The sequence below is a fragment of the Aspergillus foveolatus genome (genome assembly GCF_047715535.1).
Source record: "Aspergillus foveolatus strain CBS 279.81 unplaced genomic scaffold BDW70scaffold_67, whole genome shotgun sequence".
In the NCBI taxonomy this organism is placed as follows: Eukaryota; Fungi; Ascomycota; class Eurotiomycetes; order Eurotiales; family Aspergillaceae; genus Aspergillus; species Aspergillus foveolatus.
The window spans coordinates 1-27,728 of NW_027396131.1; the positions used below are offsets into that span (position 1 = coordinate 1).

The window sequence follows — 27,728 nt, forward strand, 5'->3', positions numbered from 1 at the left end:
CATTTTTTGTACCCGGTTCAGTCCCAAGTCCTTGTGGTGATCATCTTATGTGAAGTTACCAAGGCTGCAAAAGGGCTCGTGCATAGCCCTTCCGATAACAAGAGACCGGGGTAAACGAATACAGTAGAAAAATACCGTGTTTTACTTCGATGACAAAGCAGATTTTATGCATCTTGGCACCAAGAATTATGCAAGAATGGGTCCAGATGGGCTTTCGCGGGTTCTCAGAGGGTACCCGCATGGGTAATGGGCCGGGTAATGGGTTCATACTTTGGACCCAATACCCGCGCGGGTTGGGTAGTGGGTGCAAGGTCTGGACCCATTTGCGGGTTTTGGCGATGTCTAGTTGGAAGATGATTGAGAAGCACCTGGAATAGTGTGCAGCACAGGATGAGATTCCTTAATTCAACCATAGAAATGTCAAGCGGCCTGATCTATGGCCAAGGACAACGTTATTGCCACTGGTAACCGCAGATGTCGCCCGAAAGTCTGGTGGAAGCCAGATCAAACGCTGCCCACTGCGAGTCACCCATCTGTCATATATAAATATTTTATTCTCTGGCCGTTCAATGGAGAAGTTGCAAGCTTGGTGGTTCAAAGGAAGTGAACCGCGGTCAGTATTGAGGCAGCTATTATCTGAGAAGGCCACTGCGCTGACTGAGTCTTCATGGCCCTTGAAGACCTGCTTCTCAGCACCGGAGGCCGCGTCCCAGAGCCGGACTGTACCGTCACCGGAAGCGGACGCGACCGTCTGCCCGTCAGGAGAGAAGGTCACTGCGTTGACTGAGTCTCCATGGCCCTCAAGGACCTGTATACATTGGTCCCAAAACTCCCGCATGACATATGCCTGCTCTATAAAGTTAAACCGCTGATTCCAGTATATTCTTTTGCTTAAGCTTTTTCGGGGGCAGAAGACAAGTGCGGCACTATATGTTTGTAAAGGTGTCTCCTGTATTATCGCAGCATTCATACTTGCAAATCTTTCAGCCTCCCTAAAGATAGCCTGATGCTGGCTCTGACAAGCTGAAAGCTTCCTGAGGCTTAGGATCCCGTGCCGGAGCTCACCAATAAGGCCAAGGCTTTCTAACCAGTGGAGGAGATGTTGCTTCAAGAAATTGGATACCTGATTGTCTGCTGATTCGGGTCTCTCCAGGGACTTGGAATTGATAAAATGGTCCAACCAATATATGCAACTGTATCGCAAGTCAAACAGCGGGTCAGGTTGGGGTCGAAGAGTCGCTATCTCAGAGACTGGAGCTCCTGGATTATCAATACTGTTGCAATTCTGCAAAGTTCAATTGATGTATGAAGTATGATTGATTGTTGTGTTGTTTTGAAGCTATCGCTAGTGATATCATTTGTTATTCTGCCCGACGACCGACCGCCTGGGTCACGGGCTATCATCCAGGCCACAGGCCATCATCCTGCGAGCCAGGCTTTGGGATATGGCAACAAATACTGTAAATGTTATGTCGTAGTTTAGCTGAGAGATTCTGCAGAGACTTGCGGAATATTCTGTGATGTATTGCTGAGGGTCCAGACGGGAAAATGGCAGCAGAGACCTTGGCGTCACTAAGGTAGTCTTTGGCAGATTGATGTATCAGATAAACATGGTCATCCCGAATTGTAAGGAACGATCCACACATGCCCACAATATTCTCCAAGTCGTCAGAACCATATTGCTTCTGCAAGCCCGCTAAAAGACACAATTCATGCAGATGAAGTGGTCGGTATCCAAGTGTAACAATTGAAAGGACTAAAATGCATAATTCTTGGTCTAGGCTGTCGAAAAGTTGTATTTCTTGAAGCATTCGATCGTAGAGTGGGGTTAGGCCTTTGGGAGTCCTCTCCAACATCTCAACCATTGCTGCTGAACGCCGGCACTTTTGCATTTCTTGGACCACCAAGGCCACCCATAGAAATGTACCATCTGACATTTGAAGCAGCTGTTCCTTGACCTGTTTTAAGAGGGTTCTATTGTGTTGGAGTGCTTTCAGCCGAGAGACTTTATAATCAACATATGCCACAACAGCTTCATATATATGATTGGCATTTAGCTGCAGGCTGAGCTTGGTTTCCTCATTGTCAAATTCAATCTCTTGCTCAATATTGTCCCTATTTCGGCTGGAGACAATCCACTTCACCTGTGTGGCTGATACTGACTTGGTCCTTGCAATAAGTTTAAACAGATCAGATAGACCTGTTTCGCACTCATCAAGAGCATCAACAAGTAGATAAGTCTTGGCTCGTGCAGAATTCTGGAGTATGTTTTCGAAAACCACAGACAAGCTGTAAAATGTATTCCCATCTTCAAACAGCTTCGGGTCAGTGTCATATCTTTCTTGCAGGTGTCTGATTAAATGGGGCTGCTGTCGAACCAGCATATAAATCAGACCTCGCAGGATGCTGGTAGCATTGCTCAGTCTGGGATCGGTTGCTTGGCAAAAAAAGTAAGCTATTGATTGCGATGGCTGTAATTTAGTTTGCTGTACCAGTTCTTTGATTATCCCCATCATAAGCATGGTCTTGCCCTTGCCAGGATCTCCTTTGATCCAAAGTAATTGGCTTTGATGGTTGGTACGCCATTTCTGGAATTCGGCATTGCCCAACACCCATTGTAATGAGGCATCCAGTAATCCACCCTTCGTGGCCTCAATACGTCGCAGCTCGGTTTCTGGATCAGCAACCAGCAAAGCTCGCAGGCAAGAAATGTCTTTATGTTTGAAGACTACACAAGTTAGTCATCACAAAGTATGGCGGAGTATGATGACATAGCAACTTACCTGTTTTGACATCCGGTGATCGGGTAATAGATTTTGGGGTGATCTCTGATAGCACTGCTTTTGCAAATGCTGCTGCCATTACTGCTGCGTAAGGCTGCCAATCTTTATTCTTTCGCTTGTCGCCATAATCGCAAACACCGCGAATATTTCCCACTGATATCTCATTCATGACACCTGCAGCCTCCATTTCCAGGCCAATTACATTGTACCTGTCCCTCATTGCATCCTGATGTCGGCGACTTTTCAGCAGCCTATCGCCGGACCCGATCGATCCGTACCATACACGCGTGCGTTCAGCATCCGGTCGGCGTGGACGTGGAACTGGTTGGTCGCTACCAAATATATAAAGCAAATCATTTTCCTGCCCCGGGTCTGGAAACCGCGTGGCTGTGCCTGCTATATTTCTGTAGTAGTCCAATATCGTTTTGAGTGTCTCGCTTTTCTGCCTTGATTTTACCGATTGCGGACCCCACAATGCGTTCTATTTGAGGTAAATAACGTCCGTTGCACAGCAACTCTAAGTCATCGCCTTCCTTCTGTTTCCCCAGTCCGTAAGGTAAAATTGCTGGGGGGTCTCCGCTAGGAGGAGAATAAGCCACAATATCATCGCCCAACCGAATATCGCGCGGGGGCGAGCATGAGAGGTTTGGGAGACCCGCAGCAACACCCACGAGAAGCCCAAACCATAGGTTTGGAAAAAACTTTTTAATGTGGATTGCAAGAGATGTTGCAGAGCTTGTGCCATACCGCTGGCCGGCAGCAAAAGTCGCGATCACGATATTATGCCCGTGTATTTCACCGGCATAGAACAAATAGTCATCACCAGGGCCGACAGGAAATCCTCCCGTATGCACCTTATCCAGCATATGTCTGGCAGCCTGTACCTCGATCTCGAGTGGGGCGATCCACGCGATGGTATAAAGGTTCGGGTCGAGGGTTGCCATTTTGGTTCAGGCTGGCAGTGAGCCGGCTAATCAGATTTAGACGGAGAAATTTGGAGAGCGGTGCGGTGAGAGAGGAATATGGAATGGCGTGGCCTGGTCCTCTCGCCGGCTGCTGAGAGAGAAGTCGTCAATAACTTGAAAGAGGTCATATTGAGCTTATATTGAGAAGAGGAGGGCGGAGATGCTTCCTGGTACTCCTGATGCTGATGTCGACGTGGCAGTGCCTCAGCGGCATTGGCGTGCTGCACGAGATATGAAACCGAACTCTGCCCACGCATGGCCAGCAACCGTTCTGACATCTGCTAGTCGTGCTCAAGTGAGACGGGATGTCCTACTGAATATATAAATTATGAATTAGTCGTTGTGGAGCCTTCGTCCAGACACCGCTACTAGGTGCAAATTCGGATTTGGTCATGGCTCACCCAGCCGAAGTGGGGCATCATCCATCCAACATTCCCTGGAGGGAACCAGCCAAGGAGTTAAAAACACGCGGAATCCCTCACCGTCTCCAACGGGTCCCAGGACACTGTGGTGACCCTGGTAATGAGGCAGCAGACAAGCTGGCCGAAGAAGCAGTTGGCCCGGATAAATCTCACCCCTTTCAGCATCTCCTCTCGCGTGAGAGAGGATTCGTCCGCAAAAAGATCCAGGGAGAATGGGAGCATGAATGGAAGATATCCAAGAAAGATGACCCCTCCGCCGGATTGACAAAGATCTACCCTCAATCCGTACCCGGAGAATGTATGGCTCGCTACCCCGGAATCGAGCCTACCTGCTTACCCAACTCCGAACTGGCCATTCATAGCTAGCGACACACGGCAAACTGCAAAAGTTTAAAGAAGGTGACAACTGTGAATGCGGAGATGCAGAAACAGTTGTTCACGTACTAATCGACTGCTCAAAACTGAAAGATCTGCGGCAAAAGCTACGGAGGAAGATAGGGACTGCATTTGATGATATTTCGGGTATGCTGGGAGGAGGATCTCAAGGTAAGAAAAGTAAGCAGGATGATATGCAAGACAGTAGCATCTTAGGTGCAGTACTGGGCTTTGCAGAGGCATCACAGGGGTTTCCTAGCGCGCGCCACAGGGCCGCAGAACACCAGGCATCGGCCACCACAGGCCGTGACGAGGCTCCAAATTCGTCGGAATGTAATGGTTCGCTGTACATAGACATATACAAGGACTAGATAGTGGTATCCTGTACATCGCTTAGGCGAGGGGTCAGGGTATGAACACACACACACACACACACATATAGAAGCATGTCTCGGGTCGCACTGTAGGTAATTATATTTGCCTGCGGACCTCCTTCAATCCTGAACCTCCTCTTCCAGACATTCCCTCTCCCAGAACTTCTACCATACGCCTGTAACTGTAGCAATTTCGTGTCTCCATATGATATGATGCGGGTCTGTTCACGATTTGAATAGCACGCCGTTGGTGAAGCTCAAATAAAATCATGGTTAAGGACGACATTATCTGCTTTCTTGTTGGTAAATAGAGATTCGAAGCCTCACGTGTTCAGAAGGTTCGGCGCAGTGGAACTATGTGTGCCGTATGATATTGAATCTGCTACAGAACCCAGAACATGGACTTACTACAACACGAGTGTGGCCTGTTTACATGCTTGTGAAAACTCCCTCTGAGTTCGACCTCACACAACTGTTCCATGGCAGAGTTCTGCACGATTTAGAAGATCAGCTTTCTGCTCAAGCGACACTATCCCACAAACATTACACTCAACCCCTCTGGCCGGCCAGGGCCGGTTGATATGCTTCCGTAGAAAATGTCTGGTAAGTGAACCGGGTGTTTTGTGTTTCGCAGTCCGTTTTTGAGCGGAAGATCGGGATTCCCGAGACAAAGGAAGCAGATCGTGGGCCGCTCTCTTTGATCTTTGATTGTCACAAACTCCATCGCTTGGCGCAGGGCAATCTCTGTGTCATCCTCCAATATTTGCCGTTGCCGTTTGACAGGAGTACCAAATTCGTCGTCATCATCATCAGGTACGGGCCGGCGGTAAGATCGGTTAGTCCGAGGAGTTGGTCGGCCCTCTTCCACGGGGCATAATGCAGTCAGCGCACCAATTGCGGCAATCCGGCGCTGACACTCTGCTTCAAGAGTGGTACCCGGCATAGTTAGCAAGGCGTCAATCACCGCCAAATGCTGTGGAGCCATGGAGCTCTTGTGCGCCAGAGTGTCCATCACCTTGGTATTTAACAGCTTCCCCGCTAGCTGCTGTTCTAGGTCAGTCACGGGTTGCTCATTCCTATAGCACTCCAAATTCTCCCGGTTCCGTCGGTTCCGTTGCCGCTGTTTGTCGTTACGCAATTCACGGACAGCAATATTGTATCGCCGCTGCGCTTCCATCGTCCGGTCCTCGAGAAGTTCCAGCTTCTCCTGTACCCGGAGGTTTTGGTTGCAATCCTTGAAGGTGCCATTGGCGTGTTGTAGCTTAGTCTTGCAATCTTCCCACTTCCGCTTGCGTTTGTTGACTTTCTCCTGCCGGGCGAGCACCACTGGAAGCTCATTAAGAGACTTGGACTCTTCAGGCGAGAGTCTAAATGGCCGGTCTGGATCAATAGACGCACTAAACGAACAGGCAAACCGCACCAAGGGTGTTTGGGACCCTGTTTTGCGGATAATACCCTGAACATCGACGTTAACGTCCACCTCATAATGCCGGACAAAGGTGCGAATATCTGCATGCTGGAGAATGACATTCTGCAGAGCGTCTGTCACCTCATCTATCTATGGGTCAGCTATCTACTGAGCGTGGGAATCAGGATAGATAGATGCTCACCACTGTTGTTGAATTCCTTGGCTCCCGCGTATCGGAGGTTGTACGGGTGGGTAACCTGATCGAAACCTGTAATTTCACCACCTCGGCGCAACCTGGATCCCAGCATAGCGGCCGTCATTTTCTTCTCCAAGACAATTCGATATCCGGTAGGTTCGCGCTCCACTTGGCAAAACACAAACTTATCCGATAGTTCGTCCTTCAACAGCAGTTCTTGCTGGCCCAAGCCATCTAGAACCCGAAGGCTATACAGTTTCTCCGGAGAATCCAGCACTGGCCCGGTCTTTGAAAGTCTCTTGAAGCCCTGGTTGTGAAAGAGCATACTCAGCAAACACACATGCGGACTAAGAATCAAGCTTGGATCAAAAATAATTTCTGGAATCTTAAACTCATTCCTAACCACTTTTGTCAGTGTCCAGTCCCCAAGGACTCACAGAAATCAATAACACCTACGGAGCTTTCTTTCCGAGGAATCTCTTAGTAAAGTCTGGCTTCAGGAAGATGAACAGCCGAGGTTGTCCGCCTTCCGGATCCCGAATCAATTTTAAATCAATTTTAACCCTAGGTTCCGATAGCGAAGGTGCAGAAGCGCCCCCGGACGGCTTGCGGTGTAAGCTGCAAGTTGGCAAAAGAAAAGTATTTGAATACGCTGCCAGCCGCAGGCAAACGCATTTCCGTAGTAGTTAGGAGAACGCGGGCGAACTCGGCAACATCTTCAATGTACATGTTCTTCTTCGGCCTCCCAAAGAGTTCAAGCTCTTTCTCCTGGGCCACAAGGGCAATGACCTGCACAGAATCAGCAGTTGTTTCCCTTGGTATAATACTAATAAAAGCCTATCACTCACGTCTTCTACTTTGATAATTGTTTCTTTGCTTAGCCCCGATTCTGTCTCCTGTTTGAGAACAAGATGCCACCACTTCCAAAATATCTCCAACGAGCTCTTGGTTCTAAGACCCAGGTAGTGTCGACCATTTTTGCCACGACAGATATCGCACCTCCAGCCAAAAACCCATACAGGAAACGAACTGTCTCATCAGAATCTGAGATCGACTTCCAGTGTAGCACCGGGTCAACACCAATATGCCGGCAGTACCTTCCAGGGAGCAACTGGTGAGCTATTCACATAGCATGAGGGCAAAGAGTGGTAACCTACCTATTCCAATATGCACGAGTATCGTCTAACTTTTCCTGGGTGCCGTCGGCGTACCGCTTCTGTCAAAGTTGTGAGACATCCAGGCTCTCTGCTTGGGCTAAGTAGTATTCTGGAGGCAGTTGGCCTTCATCGTTGAGGGACTCATCGTCTAGGTCATTACCACCACTGTCTGATTCCTCGCTATCGGGTTCCAGGTCAGTGTTGGAGTCACTGTCAGATTCGATATCTGAAAAGACCTCGCTCACGTCGGAGCTGACATCATCGTCGCTCTGACTCCGCTTGTTGTCATGTCCGACCAGTCCTGAGCGAGATACCATCATTGAGGCAGCCCACAGATGGCTGGTAGCGCTTAAATCCTTGAAGCAGGAGTAATAGGCTGTGCAGAAAAGTGCTTTCAACTGATGAACAGGGTTAGGAACGAATGGAGGGAAAATCTGGGAGGAAAGGATGAGAGCAAGAATGAAAGGTCACGGTCGGCATGTGCTCTGAGCTGGGGAGAAGAAGATGGTTAAATAATAAGGAGGGTGACACCCCCTTGCGGCGACCATGACCGCAGCGAGAGCGACTCGCTGAGTCGGTGATGCTGGACACCACATTTGCACGAGGAAATCAAAAACCGTGGCGTGCGTGCATGAAAGTGCGTGGCCGTGGGAATACGCGCACTTAATGCCAAGGCTAGAGCTGGTTAGAGGGACGCCAAAAACAGGGCCAAAGTAGCCCTTTTTGGCGCCCTTCTAACAGTCACATCATTATATGGAGTTAGAATTGTCGTTGTAGGAATGGTTTAATTTCAAAGCAGTCAAATTCTGGGCCAGCTCAGCAAACTGCTGATCTGACCTGGATTATCAGCTTGTAACGGTTGGCTGCACGAAAGTTGGATAGACGACTTGATTTTAACAGAGAAAGCGGAGATGATGATGGAGAAGCTTGGCGTTAAGGGTACAAGCTGTTTGGCTAGGCAAGCAAAGTAGGCGCCAACAGCCGAGCTGTCAAAAAGGGGCTTGATTATTTACCTGGGCCAGAAAAGAGGAGTAACTTGAAACCCAGTCAATCAAAGCTCTATTATCAATGGCATGATCAAGTAACATAATTGACAGAAGCTTGGAGAAGAGCTCCAATCACAAAAAACATAAAAAATGCGGTAGAGGAACGTGTTTGTGTGACATTAAAGGAGGGGTACTGAGATAGATGACGATATGCCAGCTAGAACTCGGCAGGCAGGAGGACAATTAGTTGGTTGCTCTATGTGCAGAAGGCCCAGTGTTAGGTGTGGATATGGTTGTTGATCAGAAGTGGATCGAGCAACCAAAGCAATACAATATTGGACTGCAATTGCAGAAATAGTGAAGATGCAGATGTAGGTTCTACTGATGCAACGTTTTATATGCAGAAAATAAGGCCTCCTGGAGGTTGATTGGATATGCTACCACTTGTTATGAGGTCATATATTTGGAGAAGATATTGATTTGCTAAGCTTGGCGCTGGACAATCCTTAAGATCTTAGGTTGCGGATTAACGCACATTCCTGGTATTACCAATCTGCCGAGGCTTGATCCAGGCGCCCCGATAAGACAGATTATTCTCGGCACATTGGAGGACTTCTGGGGTGACGTTAGCACTTTGCGGCACGACGGCAGATGGCCAATTTCCTCCATTTTTACCTCTCTTGAGGCCTCTAGGTACCTAATGACAGTTTGAACATGGTCCAGTTGATTCATACACAGTGCTCAGAACGGCAGTAGGTAGCATTGCAGGTGGTGCCGTTGGCTTGCAGGCCGGCTCCGCCTTAAATCTGAGACAGTAAGCCATAAGCAACACTTGCATAAGTGAAAAGTCTCAAACGCCAAGCCCGTATTGAGCCGTTTAATGGCCCCTTGCTCGTAGCACTGCCCCTGTTGGCTGTATGACTGAATGGCGCTTGCGATTCCTCAACCTGTCCTACGCTCCTTCCTCGACCGCACACAAACTTTTCCCAATTATCCTCCTTCGGTTGCTTGTGTCAATACCTGGTCGAACAGAGATGTCATCTCCTACCAGTGCCGGCGTCCTCCAGACACACCAACTCATCGAGAATCATAGCATCTTGATCCGAGATGAAATATACGGAGAAGAACTGGTCCAGGAGCCAGTGCTCGTAGAACTTATTCAAAGCCTGGAGATGCAGCGACTGCAAGGCATCTGCCAGCATGGAGTTACTGGATTCTTGGGCCTGACACCGCGAGTCACACGGCTTGAACATTCGGTCGGTGCATTTATACTCGTGCGAAGAGTTGGTGCCACAATCGAAGAACAAGTCGCTGCTCTTCTCCATGACATCTCTCATACCACCCTCAGTCACGTCATTGATCACGCCCTCTCCAAGCCCGGGGAAGGAAGCTATCACGAGGTACACAAGACACGGTATCTTGAGACGACGCGGCTGCGGGACATCCTCGCCAGACATGGGATCAACCAGAAGGTTTTTGAAGAAGAACTGTTCCCTTTAGTGGAGATGCCATCGCCTCAACTGTGTGCTGATCGGCTGGACTATGCTTTACGCGACGCCGTCAGCTTCGGCAAGCTTACCATGGAAGATGCCAGAAAGGTTGTCAACTCACTGAAGGCGTTTCCCAGTGCTACAGCTACCCGCCGTCTGCTGGTTCTGGACAATCCCCATGTAGCGTTGGTTCTTTCTCGCGCATATATCAATACCGACAAAGATGTCTGGTCAAGCCCGGCCCATATCGACATATATCAGCGGACGGGCCAGCTGATAGGCGAACTGGTAGAGGCAGGGTCTGTGGATGATATGGTGTTGTGGCAAGTGTCCGACGCAGAGTTTTGGACTCTGCTTCGTCAAGCAGCAAATCCTGATCAGCTTCGCGCTATCGAGAGACTGGAAGAGGAAGGGATTCCAGAGGACAACGGACTTCGACTGCCACAGTGCGCTAAAATTCGCACTCTCGATCCAGATATTTGGCAGGGAGGAGAAAAGCAACCCGCACCGTTGTCGATAGTGCTGCCAACGTGGGGATCAGAGCGACAGCAGTACATTCTCAGTCGTAGTCAGCACTGATGATGACTATTGCATTGTGGATAGCTATGGCTGCCTACAGGTACTGATATAGAGTCTACGACTTGAACATATGGCAGCACGACGCAAGCTGTAAAGTTGATGAATATGAGCTTCTTGTGTTAGATTTGGCCATGAGCCTGCCAATTCTGGCAGGAAGGCAGTCATGGTAACCTATAAAAGGTGTACCATTGACTACCGATAGTCTAAATAAACAATTTATACACTACCTTTACAGCACCAATATTGCCTGTGAAGCCGTGTACTCCAGCGAGCCTGCTGACAGGCAACACTGTCAAGAACAGAGGCCGTCATTCCTGAAGAGCTCCCGGATGGCACCCTCGCCGGCACTGCCATACCGGAGGACCTTCCCAGGACCGAGTCAGCTAACAGACACTGGAAGTAAGCGCGATGTTTGTCCAATGTCTGTAGCTGTCGGCAATACTTGTGAACACAACATCAGAGCAGACTAATCTAACTAGTTTTATTATCAAGAGTTTTTTTATGATATAGTTTTTACAAGTTAATTTATACTATACTATTACAAGAAAATCCAAATTATAAAATTTTAGATTATAACGGTAATATAAAGAGGTATTTTAATCTTATTAAATGATTATTCATATATAAAAAAAGTTATGAATACAAAATTATTAAAAATATTTTTTTTTTAAGTAATGAAGTAATTTAGTAGAAATTCTGAAACTTGCCTTGACTGGCCCAATAGAGAACTCAATGTCTCTAGTACTTTGGGTGTTGACAGGAGGAGCTATTGGTAGTGAATTGACAGAGGGAATTTTCCTTGCATTGAAGACAGTTGGCTTATCATCCCCCTTTTTTTCTTCCTCCTCCACGGAGACAACAATCCTGGCTAAGTTAGCTACTATGTATTATATAGAGTTTGCAGCACATACCAGCACGAACCTCGTTAACTGGTAGTGCCATTGTGGAATATAAAGTGGCAGTAGCAACTTGTTTCAAAAATCCCTGTACAGAATTTACTATATGCTAAACAACAAGGAATCCTTGCCTATATATATAGTTTAAGAGTGTCGGATATCTCATAGACCCAGAGGTGCAAGGTGTCTCCGTTTGCACCACCCCGCTATGCAATCAGATCAATATTGAGATGGTTTGGTCAGTGTGTATTTATAGTTGGTGCACATCGAAGTTACTCCTAGTTCTTTAGATAATTAATGCACTTGACGATCTACTCGTTGACATACTAAACTACAAAGAGGACACATGATGTAATAGCAGAAGAGTTAAAAATCAAGTAACCATGACAAAACCTTTTGTCATTCCCCATAAATATAGTATAAACGCCATCTTCGTCTGAAGCACTTAAGCTTTTGATCTTGAACATGTGATTTGGAAACCTGTCATTTAACAAGTCTAGTCTGGGACTTACTATCTTCCTTTGCCTATCAGGCCATGGTGGATAAGCCTGGCACACGAGAAAATTCGTACTTTCAAATCAATATAATACCGATAATGAGAGTTGCCTACCATCCTTCATTGATTCAGGCTACAGAGAGGAGTTGGTTGATATCTGGCCGATTGCCAATTCTCTGACTTGCAGGGCCAGAAAGACCATCTTGTTGTGGTGAGCCTGTGATCTGTAAGATATGACGGGCCAGACCTGAGGGCGACTATTGTCCTTCAACGTTCATTGCACACTGGCAAGTGCCCCAGTGACAATGGGAGAAGCGCCGGACGTGCCATTGAAATTGTCAGTATACCACAAATAAGGGTTGGGCCCTCGCTGGAGGTGGCCATATCCCGTTGCGGTAACTTCCTGTCCCCAACCTTGCGCATCAACTCTTGTCCCATAGTTATAAAATGAATAAAATGAGAGCCTAGATCTGTCAGGGCCATGATTCCTCCCATGTGTACCAGGAGGAGGTGCCCCAGCACCGACCATAACTGCATCCGAAGAGGGGCTTGCTTTTTTAAAAGGATTTTCTCACCGAGATGGAAAGTTGCTTTGACGAATATTATATATGGGATCGTCCAAATTTTGGGATCCATTTCCAGCCGCCTCGACAACAATACTACCTTGGGCCTTGGCGCGACGAATTGCTTTAAAATCATGTGGCCACCATTCAAGGTGGAGGAATCCGAATTCGCCTTGTCTATTGGACTTTGAACCTGGTCTGTGGGCTTCAATCAAGATGATGCCTCCGCGTGGAAGTTTATCAGTAGCTTTTGCTTTGGCGACGGATGTTGATTGATTATTAAATGATGAAGCATAGAACAGTGCTCGTGGCGCAATTCCCGAAACCCAAACATATTGTGATCGCGCCCTATGGCACCAGCCACAGCGGTTCCATGGTCGGTATCGTTCCTGTTCCTACCAGCAAAGATTCCGCCTTGAAACCCCTGAAGGTCTTCATGGGTGAACCTCCATTCCCACTCACAATCGACAATGCGAATCCATTCCTTGACCAAAAGGATTTGCAGGATCAGTTATTGCACCAATTTCTTCTGTCGCGGGGTTCAGATAGCCTTGACTGTTGACAAAACTTGGAGTGATAGGGAGTACATCCTTCGGCGTTGGCCCTGATGAAAAGATTGGTGGTGATGCTGGGGGATTGACATATGCCGCGTCAAACGGGTCCGGGACAGCGGCAAGATCTCTGGCGAGATTCTAAAATTTTCCAAGGGTGCATGAACCTGATATAATGCGGCAAGCTCAAATTGATCATCGTCACTCGACGGCGAAAACTCTCGTGCTCCCCGCCGGATTCTTTCCTGACTTGGACCAAATAACAAGGAGGCAGTAGCGCCATATTGATCCAGTGCATTTTAACAGGCCCTAGCTCTGTTTTCGGTGATTCCAATCGACCCGATTGTGTGTCAATATTGATCCCTTTCTTAAAAACCAAGATTAACTCGGGTTGATTGTGATCAACTGGCTCTGGATATGCTGCCCATACTGGTTCAGATAATAGACTTTAATGGATAACAATTTTCATGACTTTGTAGAAGTAATCTTCCGCTTGTCTCACTTTAATAGCTGGCTTTAAATCCTCTTTATCTCCTCAACACTGTCCGCCATATAAATCATCATGTGAGTATTTTACAGATCATTGCCCATGACACAACCAGCTTGCAGCCATAATTTCATCATCCATCCGCATATTAAAGCCAAATAAGATTTAGCTTAGAAAGACATGAATCTGGTAGCGAAATTTCATGTTTTGGCATATATAGTGCATATCATTCTTGCAGGTTGTCTTCTAAGCACTACCACCCGTCAAATATCATAATGCGTGCTTTTGATACGAAATTGCAAAAGCATTCCTGCGTAACCCTCCAGAGCTAAATCTTAACCCTAAGATATAACTCTATTCGATGTTAAGAGGGCACCATTTTAGTTCCACCATCTTTGTCAGCCCTATCAATCTCTGAACTAAGAGTCCAGGCATTTTTTAATGAACACGTCGGTTGTCTGGAATCTGTAGAGGTCTGTATCACATAAGCCATAAAACCCTCCCAACTCGTGATGTAACAAGTCAGCTAGTCCATGAACACCTGGACTGTCATTCACTTCTTTCTGTTCTGTTGTTTTCATGGGCTTTAAATATAGTTAGCTGACGCATAACCTAACGGGCAGAGCACCAGACAAACGACACATAAAGGTTCCGAGCTGTTGTAAAATATGCATATATGCGGAAGGGGGGAAGGGAAGAAGGAGACTGGATTAACTACATGAACGGAGCCTATTAAGGATCAGATGTCATATGACGATCTACTATCTATCCCGTTGACGATAGATATCTTCTTCTGAGCCTCTCGATACGATACATGAGGGGTCAGACCCTCAGGAGTTGGAGATTAGGCCGCCTATATCACCTGGCTAGTAATCTCACCTCCGGCACTGGTGCTCGAGGACAAAGCTGGACGCATTCAACAGGCACGGAGTCCTCAACTAGCTGCGTAGATGTTTACACTATATATCTATTTCTCTGCATTACGTCGTTCCTGACATTAGGTTTCTCGATAGCGTCTTATGAGTAAAATCCTGAACCATGCCGAGCTGAGACCCCCGTCTTATGTTATCATTTTTTGATTGGCCTCAGGTCTTTAAGTGGTATTCATGACTCCTTGGGAAGGTGTAACTAAGCCTGTCATAGCGTCTCGACGCCAAGTTTCGCTGCCGAATGTCTAATACTCTTCTTACTTGGGCTGCCGCCGGTCACTGAACACTCTACATCATACATCTGATTTCTGTCTGTCTGCACAATTAGGCATTAGAATGCTGCCTCCTGAGAGATTAAAATTGCTTATCCCGTTATGCTAGGTAATGTTCTGATTAGTTCTCAACCAACCGCTCAAAAATGTCGAATACGACAAGGCAGCAACTGGCGCCTACAGTAGCGATCGGCCGATGCGGCTGAGTTATAAATGGACGCCCTTCGCATTACATCCTGCACGAGAAAAAGAGCTCTTAACAAGAGTCTCCCAACAGAAATCTCTTATTAAAGTCTCTTAATAGGATATCTCCTAACGAAAATTCATTCCTTCACTCCGATACCCTTGTCCCTTCTGGAGTCGCATCATGGCACCGCACATTTCCGCACTGTCGCAAACGCTCGAATCGCTCACTTGGAGCAAGATTCGCGAGCTGGAGAAACAGCGCTCATTATACGAAGGCCGGAAAGCCGCTATTCTGGCCGAGGCAGAGAAACAGCCTGACCTCGCCGCGCGGGTGAGTGTGATTCTCAAAGGCACTCAAGCGATCCACCCTACTGCGTCGAAGGACGAAACTGTCGGCAGTATCGATGGCTGGCTCAATCAGCACCGGTTTGATCCGTCAATTACAGATGGCATGCTCCGACAGTATGAGGACGAGCTTCGCTCGCGGCTGGATGCGCATAGTCGGAAGTTGAGTCTTGCAGATCTGTATTCGCGGCTGCTGACCGAGTGGACGAATACTGGGGACGTCCAAGGTAGTGAGGGAGATATTGCCGAGGAGGAATACGCTGTGGTCTACGAACGGCAGAAGCAGCGGTTGCAGCAGCTGTGCGACCAATTTGAGGAAACCGTATTCACCCCGCTAGAGACCAACGCCGAAGAGATCTACGCGTTCCTGAACGAGCTGTTTCCCGGCGATGAGGAGAGGAAGCAATTGAATGAACTGAGGGAGAAGATAGCGGATAATAGCCAGGAAATGTTCGAGGACGACGCTCCGTTTGACCGGAAAGCTCTAACGGCAACAATCAAGGGCCTTTTGACGGAGGATATCCTGAGCGATGCGAAGCAGGATGTTCTGAAGGGCTTCCTCAAGAACGAAGTTGCCCTTACCGAGATCGCGGACGTGCTCAACATGCGATGGGCCGACTTGGAGAACTGGAACTGGTTTGCAGGCGAAGACGGGATTCCGGTTCTGCCGCGGCAGCAGCTGAATGGGAAGTATCGCATCTGGATGGACGAGGATGTCTTACAGCTTATCTTCGTGCAGTACATCGGTACTCGGCTGTGCAATATGCTCAAGAGCGAACTGAAAGAGTTCATTCAGTCCAACAGCGTGTGGAATTGGAAGGTTGGTCCGGTTCTGACCGAACACGACAAGGAGCGCCAAAAGTACTATTTCGAAAACCCTCTGATATACGGAACCGCTTTTCAAAATGGACCGGCAAAGCCCAGAAAGACAGACTACCTCGAGAGATACTTTCTCTGCCAGATGCCTCTTGAGTTGACGACGCTAGCGGACGGAGGGGCGCCATACGATGACGACAACTCCGATGAAGACGACTATAGTGATGAAGGGAGCGAGAATGGTTGGAATTCTTCTCACCATAATTCGTCGGCAACAGCCGACCGGAATATCAAGCAGCAACTACTGCGAAAAGTTGCAACCGAGACCCTTATTCAAAGATACGTCTACGGCGAGGCTGCAGTGATCCAGTCGGACCTCCGCTGGTATGCGACTGGCCTGCCGCACAGTACTATTTTCGCTGTGATGAGATATATTGGCTTTTCCGAAAAATGGATTGATTTCTTCCGCAAGTACCTCGAGTCGCCCTTAAATATGGACATGTCCTCTGAGGGACGCATGCCGACGGGTCCGCAAATTCGCAGACGCGGAGTCCCTATGGCGCACTCGTCTGAGAAGCTACTAGGGGAGCTGGTTCTGTTCTTCATGGACCTAACTGTGAACCGAACAACTGGCCTGCTTCTGTATCGGCTCCATGACGACTTATGGCTGTGCGGAGAGCCTAGCAAGTGCGCGCAGGCATGGGAGGCAATACGCCGATTCGCCAATGTGACGGGCCTGGAGTTCAACACGAACAAAACTGGTTCGGTATATCTTTCAAACTCTGTTGACCCAGCGGTTCAGAGCCGACTACCAGAGGGACCCGTCACATTCGGCTTCCTCAAGCTTGACTCAACGGGTACCTGGGTGATCGACCAAGTACAAGTGGACGCCCATGTCAAGCAACTGAAAGCCCAACTAGACAAGTGTGAGAGTGTGATGGCATGGATCCGCACCTGGAACAGCTGCATCGGCCGGTTCTTCAAGAACACATTTGGTCAGCCTGCTACCTGCTTCGGCCAGAGCCATGTCGACATGATCTTGTCCACATACAGAGCAATGCAGAAGACCCTGTTCGGAGAGAGCACCGCTACAGTCACCCAGCACCTGCGCCAAATGATTCAAGCTCGCTTTGGCGTCTCCGACATTCCAGACGCATTCTTCTACTACCCGGAAGAATTGGGCGGGCTCGCGCTCCGCAATCCTTCGATTTCACCCTTCCTGGTCCGAGATTCCTTGCAGACTTCACCGCAACAGCACATTGACAACTTTTTCTCCGACGAAAGGAAGCTCTACCACAGATTGAAGAAAGAATTCGACGAGACCCCACAGAAAACTCGCATGGCTCACTTCGCTCAGGCTAATGACGGCATGGAGCGCCGCTTCGTTTCCCGCGCCGAACGAGATACATTCATGTCCTTTGAGGAACTCACTCGCTTCCGCTGGTCGCAGAGCACTCTTTTTCGAGCATTATATCAGCGCCTCCAGGACGTACCAAAACCCGAAAACATAATCCTTATCTCGAAAGTTTCGCAGGCGCTGTATTCGGCATTGGGAATGGTTAAGGTTCGGATGATGGACCAGGAGAAGCGGTGGGTTTTGCAGATGTATGCACCTGAGGTACTAAGAGATTACGGAGGCGTGGCACTAATTGATAAGAAATACTTGCCCGTTGGGGTCATGGCTATGGTTAAGGAGAGAAGGATTAAGTGGCAGATGGTGCTCTAGTTTCGTCACATCGCTATGAGAGCTGGTCCTGTTTACGGCCTATCATCCACAAGAGTAAATTGATTTGACCTATTATAATTCAATATTCATCGACCGAAAACTCGCAGCACAACCTTGGGAACTTGAATGCGTAATAAGGGCCACCTATAAGCTTCCTTATCTATAACAAGGCGCTCAGCTTGAGCCCAAGATGATAGTTTCTCAGCAGGGACTCCAACAGCTCTACCTATGCCATTGATGGGATGACTAGTGCCACGAACCTGACTAACTTCTTCACAACAGCGGTATAGAATATTGCTTCGTCACTGCCTCTGAATCTAGTCCAGAGGTACTTAACATACCCTCCCCAAACCCAAGCAGGACGGTTTCACGAGAGCTGGCCAATTGGCCGTATGGGGCAAGACAGGTGAGGAAGATATCACGATTGGGAGAGATATAAGCACTGCTCAGCGGGAAAATACACAGGTATCGTCTTATATCTTGCCTCGAACGCTCAGCTAATTGCAGGCATCTTTGCCCTCACTTACACTGCCTAAATCCGGTAGACGAGAGCCTCCCCGGGCGCGACGCTACTTGCGCACAACTTGTCCCATCCAGCTTCGATTCCCTCCTCCCCAGCAATTCCCTCGCCCCAGACGAGGTGCAGGTCAGGCGCAGCAGCCTCGCGGTTCTCCAACCAGCTCTTCCATGCCTGGTCGACCTCGCGGAAATAGTCCGCGGCACCACGGAGCTTGATCGCAGCCTCATAGATGTCAGAAGTATTCATCTGGACTTTATTCAGGGAGGCAAATGAGGCCTGCTTGGCTTGAATTTCACCCAGAGTGTACACCTAGACACCTGTTAGCATCGCTTTGGCAGCTTCATGGAGCGATGTTGATGGTGTACCTTTTGCTGGTTGCCGACCGCGATAACCACAATCTCGACGCCCTGTAATGACTCCGTTTTCTTTATGTCTTCGACCACACCCTCCAAAACTCCGTCCCTACTGCCAAAGTCCGCAATGACGACCTTCCTAGGTAATGGCTCGACATCTGCAAGCCACTTCGCCGCCAATCCAACGTCTGGGTACCCCAAAGTTCCCACCGCAAATTTGCTCTTTCGGTTTGCCCCATTTAGCGCTCTCGCAGCTTCTCCAATTGGCCCAGGTGAAGAAGTGAACTGTAATAGACCTAGCGGACCAGTCCCGCTCGGTCTCTGGAAAAGATTATACGCCATCGAACGAGCCGTCTTTGTCGAGGCTCCCATACTCACAAGGACAGCTCTCGAGAGATCCGCGTCGGCGGCCGTCCAGTCCTGCACGCCCTGATCCGTCACAATTCCGCAAGGATGTATAGGCGGGTGGACCGCTGGATCAGACGTGAAAATATACTCGCTCATCAGATATCCCGCGACAAAAATCGTACCCACTGCTGCATCCCATGCGAACTCGGCGAGATCTTTTCCCTGCGTGTCGAAAACGCGGTATCGGTTGTAGAGCGGCATCAGGTGCGCTCGATGCTCAGATATTTCTTTCCAGTGCCCGTCTAATTCAGACGGGGTTAGTTCTAGGTCAACGGCGTGGCTACCTGTCGGCCAGAATCCGAAGAGGACTGTTCCCTGCGAAATCTCAGGAAGGGTGGATTTAAGCACTGTGGCTAGACCCCAGGCTGGAACAATGCCCCATTCTGTAGTGTTGTTATAGGGCGCCGGCGCGGATTGCGGTACGGGGTATGCGTCCCACCATCGCAAGAAATTTCCATGAAGAGCGTAGGTGAGGTTATTGGAGGTCAGGCTCAGCAGACTTGAGCGAATGCGGACAGAGGACTGTTTGAGTGGGGAGGAGTCTGAGGGCGGGAGCTCGATTGTTGCATGTTGGTGGTTGTTGGACTTGGAGACGACGTGGATTGACATGATTTATCAGAGTTGATCGTTGGTCAGAAATGTTGAATTTTTTGTTTTTCTTTAACCTCTCTTCTGGTTGGGGTAGATGAGGAGTCCAGTCTTATATGGGTATTTTCTGATCTGACAGCCCCTCTCAAGACTTCAGCTGCTCGAGCCGCCGGTCAGCACTAGTCTTGCCAGTTACAAATAGTGGAACCCACTCTGGGCCATTTGTTTAACCTTCTCCGGCACTGTGGAGTTGCCGAGTATCTCAGAAAGCTAGAGTAATACTTTGAACCATATAACAAATGGCCGCTGTCAAAGAACGCCAGCAGAAGGACCCTTTTGAGGCCAAGAAGAGGAGCGTCTAAATAGAAGCTAGATGTCGAGATCTCTCGCTGGACAGGGCTGAGCTGGGAAAGTCATCAGATTGATCCTGGAGCTCTTGGCCTAGTCTGCTATTTGACGGCTCGCCTCTGCTTATCCCTGCTGATATTTACGTCTAATAGGTGCGTCTATAAACCCCGGGTGCCCAATAATCCTTTTATTTTACAGTCCCGATCATTCTTTCATTGCTCTTCAACGAAAGAATGTCCTTTGCGACCTTCTCAATCTCGGCTAGCCCGTGACTTGCAGACAGTTCTTGAGACAATGGACTTATGGATAGTATCGTACAATACCTATACACTGGTGATCCCGTCTCCAAACCGTCTGCCATGTATACCTTTATTCCCTCCCAGAGTCAGCACTCTTCTATCGCCACAGACAATGCTTCTTTTATTGGTGGAATAAAGCGGCAAATTACCTACCGGTCGAACATGGATAGAGAAATTTCAATGGACCAACTTTTAGGCCCTTCCCAGTCGTTCAAGGCATTTCATGAGAAAATGAAGGTAAAAACCACAGTTCCCAAGCCACCAAGTGCTCGCAGAGATGGGCCCGATCCCAGAATAAGGCTGTCTGCACCGCTACTATTCTCGTCCCCCTCCCGCGCGTCAGGAAACAGCCCATCACGACAGTGCTGGGGCAAACCCCCCGCAAAGTCCCACTGGTCGCTGGGACTGCAGTTTCGTATGCACTCAATTAACGGCGTAGAGTCGAGATGGCGACAAAGACATTGGGTGCCTTTGCGACCTAGTTCGTCGCCCTGACACCATGAGGGGCTGTTGTTATCCTTTATGCATTGGTCGACGCAGGGGGCAAAGCTTGCAGTTAATTGCGAGAAGATAAGGATGATGAGGAAGTTCAGCAATGGTTGCATTCTTGTGCGTATATGGAATTGTGGGTGATTCAAGATGGATTAGATTGGGGAGTGGTGGCGAGGAGAGGTTGGTGATAGGCATAGAAAATCATTAGGGATGACGCAGATATAAGGCTCGGCAGTACGGCAGGAGGTCGGGACTAGAGCAAGGGAGGAACACCGTACGGGGGATCGACGCGGGTTCGGCCGATGAGGATGAGGTCATACCAGTTGTACGGATTCACTCACCGTCCCGGTGTCGTTGATAAGGCAATTCCCAAATAACAAAAAAAAAGAATAAAAAAATAAGGCAAAAAAGGCAAAAGTAAAAGCGTGTTTCTCGGTTACATTTGGTCAGTTAGCTGTATCCTGCTCAGTAACTCGGCACTACCACATCATAATCGATCTTTTGTCCCATTCCTTCATACTTCCAATTGCTAAAGAATGCAAAGTCCGTTCTATTGCCACCCGGATGCCCGGCTCGGGAAGCATAAATACCGACCAGAGTTCCTATCTCGATTAGCAGGGGTTGAGACCATAAAAACAGACACCTACCTGTGAAACGGCCGGTATCCCCAGACAGAACCCTCGCATCGGCAGAGCCAACGTAAACCCTCTGCTTCGGCCCAGATGCCAATGAAGCGGAGAATTTATACGTCGTATCGTCGACTGCGTCCACAGAAAGGGTGACAGTTTGGTCTACCCACTGTGTCGGGATTTCCACGGTGGCGTTCGACAGCGACCCGTTATAGTTCCCCCGCCCATACGTCTTCAGCTGAAGGACTCTGGCAGGGGAATTCGAAGAACGAGCAATGTCGACGACGCTGAGATCAACGTGCTGCTCCTGCGTGAGAAACAGGCTGATCCCCGCCTCGACGCCTAGCGAACTCGGAGAGAAGGTCAGGTCCACGCTGAAGGAGAAGAGCGTGTCTGTCTGGCGCCGCGCAATAAAGGTGATCGGGTCCGTGACCGAGGCAGGATTATACGAAGGCCCGTAGGCGGACGGTGTCAGACGAAGTGTGTGTGGGTGGCCCGCCGGCGAGACAACGTAGCTCGACTCTTCAGGGAAGCGCCAGTGCATCAGATGTTTTGGGATTTCGGATCCAGGCGCAAAGGTGAGATGTTCCGGTCGATTGATTGGGTCCTTTAGGTCTTGCTTTGCTGGTAGGGGAGCTTTCATGATTCCGCTCACAGGCTCAAGCACAGGCCAGTCCCCGTCCTCCCAGGTCCCAGACGTGAGGACGGTCTCTCTCCCCATCGGGTAGTTCACCCATTCTGGGCCTGATCTGGTAGAGAGGGCAACTCCCCACCAGTGGCCCTGGCCGTCTTGGAACAAATCAGCATGTCCCACTGTCTGAAAATACCGCGTCGTGTTCCGGTTCGACAGTATCGGGTTGGCCGGACAAGGCTCCCAGGGTCCGGTTCGGTTCTTCGACCGAGCTATTGTAGCCGAATGGTTTGTCTCTGTACCTCCTTCGGCAATCAGGAGGTAATAGTACCCGTCCGCTTTCTTGAATAGGTGAGGTCCTTCGGGGTATGCGCCACCTGTTCCATTCCAGAGGTACGTTACAGGGCCGATTTCGCCGGTTGCTAGATCCAGGGTGTAGTGCTGGATTTGGTTGTTGTCGGCCGAGGTGACGTAGACTTTACCGTCCTCCTCGTCGTCCCAGAAGATATCCGGGTCGATTCCGTGAACTGGAAAGACGACTGGCTCGCTCCAGCTGTAGTCATCGTACGGGTTGTCCGATGTGAAAACAAGTCCTTCGACATAGGGACCGAGGAACGAGACGATGAGGTAGAATTTCCCATCGTGATAGCGGAGTGTCGGCGCGTAGATTCCGCCTTGCTGGCCCTCTGTGAAGGCAAGATTGGGGATCTGACTGGGGCGGTTGAAGATATTGCTTGCGAGCTCCCAGTGGACCAGGTCTTTGCTCGCGTAGAGGGGAAGACCAGGGAACGCGATGAATGTTGAAGTTGCGCAGAAGAACGTTTCTTGCTCAGCCACGTAGACGCAGGACGGGTCAGAATGCCAGCCCGGGAGAATGGGATTGGTATAGGTGCGCATTTTAGCGAGGCTTGCAGCTGCGACTCCCAAGTATAAAAAGTGGGAGAGCCGTGGGAATAACATCCTGAACGTCGCTGTCCGCAGCAGTTGCAGAATCTGTCTGCAGGGAACCGGCTTATATATGACCTGGAAATCTGCGGGGAAGAGGACGGAAACAATTGACCATTCATCCATATGAACTTGGTGTCGATCCTAGCTGGCTAGGCTTGATTCAGTCGAGTTCAGCCTAAATGTATCTTGGCCAAGTACAACAGTGCTAACAGGCTTGCCCACCTCCACCGGAGAGTCAGGGGTTTATATGCATGTCGAGCGGCCATCCGGATCGCTGCGCTTGATAGGCAATGGCGTAATCTTCTTAATGCAGGACTAGGTATGCTTGAGGGTCCAGGGAGGAGATTCAGGTATCAGAGCATGAAATATTTATACTCACTTATTAATGGGGTAATCACTTTCCTCCAGTCGTTACTCAGAAGTGAGCAATTGCCTACTACCTCTAATCAATCATCCAGTATTCCGTCTACTTCAAGGTAAACTATATAAATGGCAAAATAACAGAACTCGGATACTCCCCACCACAATGGATAAAATGCCTTCCGCGGTTCAGCTCGTGCTCGGGTCGTGGCCTCGACCACGACTTGTACTCTGCGATGCTCGGGTACTGGCCCGATACCTGCACATTGTTAACCCTAACTAAGCCTGGACCTCTCGAGGAAAACTCACCCTGATGCTGACCGTCTCCCCGGCATCAAAATCTACTCCCATCGCCCAAATACCAATCTCCAGCTTGACGATCTCCCCGGGCTTCACCTTCTCCTGTCTGGTATGATGATGAAAGGGAAACTGCGGGTGAATGCTCTTCTTGGGATCAAAGGCGCGATGAGAAGCGCGCAGGATCCCGACAGAACCGAGGTGGAGGTTGAGGCTCGCTTGCTCCTTTAGGGGGATCTCCTCGATCGATGCCACCGGGGTAGCGTGGAAGGGGAAATTCAGGTGCATCAGCGGCTTGCCGTTCTTATCTTTCTTGCGAATGATCACGAAGACGGTGAAGTCGTCGCGGTCTTCACAGGACATGTACAGGATAGCCTTTGGAAGGCCAATGAGTCGTGAATCCTGCGCGAACGTGTACGAAAATTCCGCAAAGTCGGAGGAGGACTCAGAGTCGTAGGAGACCGTTTCGTAGCTTGACACGGAGTTCTCATTCAGCTTGTTCTTCGACAAGAAGAGCTCGCGGTACTGCGTCTTGGGTACGGGAAAATCCTCGAGAACGATATTGTCGATCGCTTCGCGGTCCCCAAACTGCAGGGCCGACCAGCGCACCTTGGGAGTTGCTTCTTCCCATCCGTTCTCGATACCTTTCAGATAGCGATCGAAGAACCTGCCCAGCTCGTCCATGGACTTCGGACAGCTGTAGAGCTCGTACCACTCCTGCTTGCTCCCCCACTGGATCCATTTCTTGTCATGTGGCACCTCCAACCAGCCCCGTATAGACCCCATGGTGTGGATCGAGCTGACATCGGAACCACGAATATAGACTGGACACTGGACCCGAGTCAGGTCTGCCCTCTTATCCTCCCAGAACGGGCTCGACACGTTCGACCGACGATACATCTCTTCGAAATCTTCGATCCCTGAATTCGGTGGCCCGCGAACGATCTCGTTGGTGATGAGGTCAAAGTTGCTCATGCTGAACCAGCCACCCCGGCAGAACTGTTCGCGGTAGATATCGGCTGACCCTTCCCAAGGCGCAATTGCCTTCAGAGATGGAGGTTGTTGAGCTGCAATGAACCACTGCGAGATCGCGAGCGCCGAGTTGCCCGCCATACCAATCGCCCCGTTACACCAGGGCATCTTCGCCAGTGCCTCGACGACGTCGTACCCGTCTTCTGCGTCCTGGGCACCCATTACCCCAATCAGGCCATCGCTGTGGCCTGCGCCTCTTGTGTCGACGCTGACGATGGCGTAGCCTCGCGGACACCATGTGGCAGGATCAAGGCCTTCGAATTTCTCCAGCCCGGATAGATCAGACCGCGGGACGCAGCAGTTCCAGACGCACATCGGGAGCATGTCCAGGGCGCTGTACTTCTTGCCGTAGAAGGACCAGCTCAATATAGCAGGGACCTTCACGTCGTCGTTGCTCGAGGGTGGCCGGTAGATGTCGGCATAGAGTCTTGCGCCATCGCGCATCACCAGCTCGACGTCGTGTTCGATCAGGATCGGGCTGGTCAGAGGCTTTGCGTTGAACCCGTTCCATCCTGCGTCCAGGATCTCGGTCTTCCCTGGTTGCGGTGGGACATAGCCGTTCTCCCCAGCTTGGGGGGGTTTGATTCGCTTGTAGGCGGCTTGGACAGGGGGTGGCATATTGGAGAGATGGATCTGACGTTAATGCGCTGGTCAGTGGGGGACCTGGAGTATTTTTTCTTTTCCCATTCCTGTTCTATAGACAGTGCCCACCTCGACATTTAAAGAACCTATCCTTGTTGGAGCTCGAGAGCTTTGAACGGCCACGGGTCAATCTTCCGACCCCCACACGAACCGGACCCCCACATTTTTGTGGCCATGGTATGCCAGCATACAGTTAGCTGTTCACGAGTCATCAGCTGCAGATTCGGGGCTTTAGCGCCCGAAACATTGTACTTGGGCCCCACGCAGGGCTCGGCTGCCCCCGAGCGTCGGGCGTCGGCAACCCCGGAGGACAACCCCAAGCTTGGAGCAGAAGGGCCCGTTACTTAAGTGATTTTCAAACACCCACTGGAGCGTCTTGCAAAAACACCATAATCGTTCAGCATCCCCTAGCCCATATTGTACTTCAATCTGTTACTACAACTACCATGTCCACAACGACAACAATCCAAGAAGCAGCCGAGGCCACAAACGAGTCCTTCACCATCAAGGACTTGGTGGATTTCAGCGGCCGGCAGTACGGCGACTGGCGCGATGAGTTCCACAAGAACGGCTGCGTCGTGCTCAAGAACGTCATCAGCCCCGAGAGAGCAAAGTACTACTGCGACAAGCAGATTGAATGGCTGAAGAAGTTTGAGCTTGGGTTCGATGAACAGGACGAGAGCACTTGGACGGCAGAGCATCTGCCCGTTAGTTTTAAGGGAGGGTATGTATTACCTCTTCACCCATCTCCACAGCTAGGCCGTTAAGGGCAGTGTCCAAGAGGGCTAATATGTGAGAACGCAGCATGTACTTTGCCTACGGCTCCACCCACGAGAAAATGGCCTGGGAAGCACGCACCGAGCCGGCAGTTATCGAGATCTTCGAGAAACTGTGGGAAACCAAAGAGCTACTTTGCTCCTTTGACGGGATGAATATCTCTCTTCCACGACGCAAGGACCTCAATTGGAGTCCGTGGCCGCACTGCGACCAGAACCCTAACCGGAAAGGGTGCGCACAGTCTAGTCCCATGCCCGCGTTCTGAACAAATCTCGCTAATATATATCCTATGTAGAATGCAAGCCGTCCAAGGCCTGCTGAACTTCGCTCCAAACGGCCCCAAAGACGGCGGGTTAATGCTCATGAAAGGCTCTGCAAAACTTTTTGACGAGTTCTTCGCGCAGAAGCGCGAGGCCTACGACCACGAGGACGCACCACCCCCCGAGCTCAAGTATATGGATCTCTTCTTGTTCCACCAGAAAGACCTTAAGTGGTTCCAGGACCGTGGATGCGAACTTGTCAAGATCAACATGGACCCTGGCGACTTTGTTCTCTGGGATTCTAGGACTATGCACTATGCTTGCTTGCCGGAGGGGGATCAGATTAGACACGTGCAGTATATCTGTATGACGCCAAGGCGATTCGCGACGGAGAAGGCGCTCGAACTTAAGAAGATTTGCTTTGAGAATTATATGGGCACGACGCATTGGCCGCATTGGTATGTGTCCTCTTTTATAAGTTGATTTGGTGGTAGTGGTGCTGATACTATTCGGTTACGTTATAGCAACATCCGTCCAGCGGTAGAAAAGCCCATGCGCAATGGCGAGGTCTGTCCCAAGTACCGCACGGAGCCGTTCGAGAAGCCTGAATTAACGGACACGGTGTTGAAGCTGGCCGGTGTGAAGCCTTACTAGGCTGGACCGATTGGAAATTTGTACTAGAGAGCGGTAGTTGAATGTATTGCTTTTCTCTATAGCCAATCGATGTCTAGCAATGTCCCAAAAGTTGCAGCTATCTCGGCCGGAGAAAGACCGGCTCTCCATCAAGGCCACAAATGGTCAAGAAGGGTTGTCCTGAATATTGAATCATGCGGATTACTCTCAATTTGAGCCGTAGTAGGCATATAGGGACCCCTCGTCCCATTGAGCTCATAGCTCACATATCCCACACCCTCAACATGTTAGTATGATGTATCATGCCTTCAGGTCTCAGCTACAATGGTTCTGTTAGTTCTGCCTCCCACTGTTGTCCTAACAGGACCCTGGCCTTTCCCAGATTTTCCGGACCCCGCCGAATCCTCACCACGTGGATGGCGTCGGCGTCACTCGGCCTCCCCCGGAACCCTAATCCCCCCTAACGACGCCGGCAAGCCCCGAATTCTTAAAACCCAGGTAGTCAATTC

At 49.8% G+C, this 27,728-nt stretch overlaps 9 protein-coding genes across 9 annotated transcripts; 2 read left to right on the forward strand and 7 right to left on the reverse strand.

Annotated features, from left to right (window-relative positions):
- Window positions 1-5: 5 nt before the first annotated feature.
- BDW70DRAFT_106695 (uncharacterized protein) lies at window positions 6-311 on the reverse strand. The gene has a single exon (XM_073734422.1). The coding sequence runs from the start codon at window positions 266-268 to the stop codon at window positions 56-58; it is 213 nt and encodes a 70-aa protein (XP_073592442.1). The 5' UTR covers window positions 269-311; the 3' UTR covers window positions 6-55.
- Window positions 312-2,478: 2,167 nt separating this feature from the next.
- Window positions 2,479-3,649, reverse strand: BDW70DRAFT_171099 (5'-methylthioadenosine/S-adenosylhomocysteine nucleosidase family protein; the record flags this gene model as incomplete). The annotated part of the gene is made up of 3 exons (XM_073743121.1): window positions 2,479-2,565; window positions 2,866-3,229; window positions 3,300-3,649. 3 exons carry the CDS (start codon window positions 3,647-3,649, stop codon window positions 2,479-2,481), a joined length of 801 nt encoding a protein of 266 aa, XP_073592443.1.
- A 1,674-nt stretch (window positions 3,650-5,323) lies between these two features.
- On the reverse strand, window positions 5,324-8,269 carry BDW70DRAFT_142983 (uncharacterized protein). The gene is made up of 7 exons (XM_073738028.1): window positions 7,822-8,269; window positions 7,372-7,522; window positions 7,220-7,312; window positions 7,087-7,175; window positions 6,530-6,921; window positions 5,533-6,473; window positions 5,324-5,503 (listed from the first exon to the last, which is right to left on the reverse strand). Exons 1-7 carry the CDS (start codon window positions 7,995-7,997, stop codon window positions 5,384-5,386), a joined length of 1,962 nt encoding a protein of 653 aa, XP_073592444.1. The 5' UTR covers window positions 7,998-8,269; the 3' UTR covers window positions 5,324-5,383.
- A 1,314-nt stretch (window positions 8,270-9,583) lies between these two features.
- On the forward strand, window positions 9,584-10,830 carry BDW70DRAFT_142984 (uncharacterized protein; the record flags this gene model as incomplete). Its single annotated transcript, XM_073738029.1, has 1 exon — window positions 9,584-10,830. One exon carries the CDS (start codon window positions 9,584-9,586, stop codon window positions 10,733-10,735), a length of 1,152 nt encoding a protein of 383 aa, XP_073592445.1. The 3' UTR covers window positions 10,736-10,830.
- A 7,266-nt stretch (window positions 10,831-18,096) lies between these two features.
- On the reverse strand, window positions 18,097-20,390 carry BDW70DRAFT_142986 (DUF2855 family protein). The gene is made up of 3 exons (XM_073738030.1): window positions 20,084-20,390; window positions 18,888-20,022; window positions 18,097-18,831 (listed from the first exon to the last, which is right to left on the reverse strand). Exons 2-3 carry the CDS (start codon window positions 19,890-19,892, stop codon window positions 18,535-18,537), a joined length of 1,302 nt encoding a protein of 433 aa, XP_073592446.1. The 5' UTR covers window positions 19,893-20,022; window positions 20,084-20,390; the 3' UTR covers window positions 18,097-18,534.
- A 1-nt stretch (window position 20,391) lies between these two features.
- Window positions 20,392-21,185, reverse strand: BDW70DRAFT_142987 (uncharacterized protein). The gene is made up of 2 exons (XM_073738031.1): window positions 20,672-21,185; window positions 20,392-20,595 (listed from the first exon to the last, which is right to left on the reverse strand). The coding sequence occupies exon 1, from the start codon at window positions 21,121-21,123 to the stop codon at window positions 20,740-20,742; it is 384 nt and encodes a 127-aa protein (XP_073592447.1). The 5' UTR covers window positions 21,124-21,185; the 3' UTR covers window positions 20,392-20,595; window positions 20,672-20,739.
- Window positions 21,186-21,475: 290 nt separating this feature from the next.
- On the reverse strand, window positions 21,476-23,167 carry BDW70DRAFT_171102 (glycoside hydrolase family 43 protein; the record flags this gene model as incomplete). Its single annotated transcript, XM_073743122.1, has 2 exons — window positions 21,476-21,612; window positions 21,658-23,167. 2 exons carry the CDS (start codon window positions 23,165-23,167, stop codon window positions 21,476-21,478), a joined length of 1,647 nt encoding a protein of 548 aa, XP_073592448.1.
- A 532-nt stretch (window positions 23,168-23,699) lies between these two features.
- BDW70DRAFT_153143 (Alpha/Beta hydrolase protein) lies at window positions 23,700-25,525 on the reverse strand (the record flags this gene model as incomplete). Its single annotated transcript, XM_073739571.1, has 2 exons — window positions 23,700-23,837; window positions 23,888-25,525. 2 exons carry the CDS (start codon window positions 25,523-25,525, stop codon window positions 23,700-23,702), a joined length of 1,776 nt encoding a protein of 591 aa, XP_073592449.1.
- Window positions 25,526-25,995: 470 nt separating this feature from the next.
- BDW70DRAFT_153144 (uncharacterized protein) lies at window positions 25,996-27,240 on the forward strand (the record flags this gene model as incomplete). Its single annotated transcript, XM_073739572.1, has 4 exons — window positions 25,996-26,273; window positions 26,354-26,557; window positions 26,622-27,044; window positions 27,111-27,240. The coding sequence occupies 4 exons, from the start codon at window positions 25,996-25,998 to the stop codon at window positions 27,238-27,240; spliced, it is 1,035 nt and encodes a 344-aa protein (XP_073592450.1).
- Window positions 27,241-27,728: the final 488 nt, after the last annotated feature.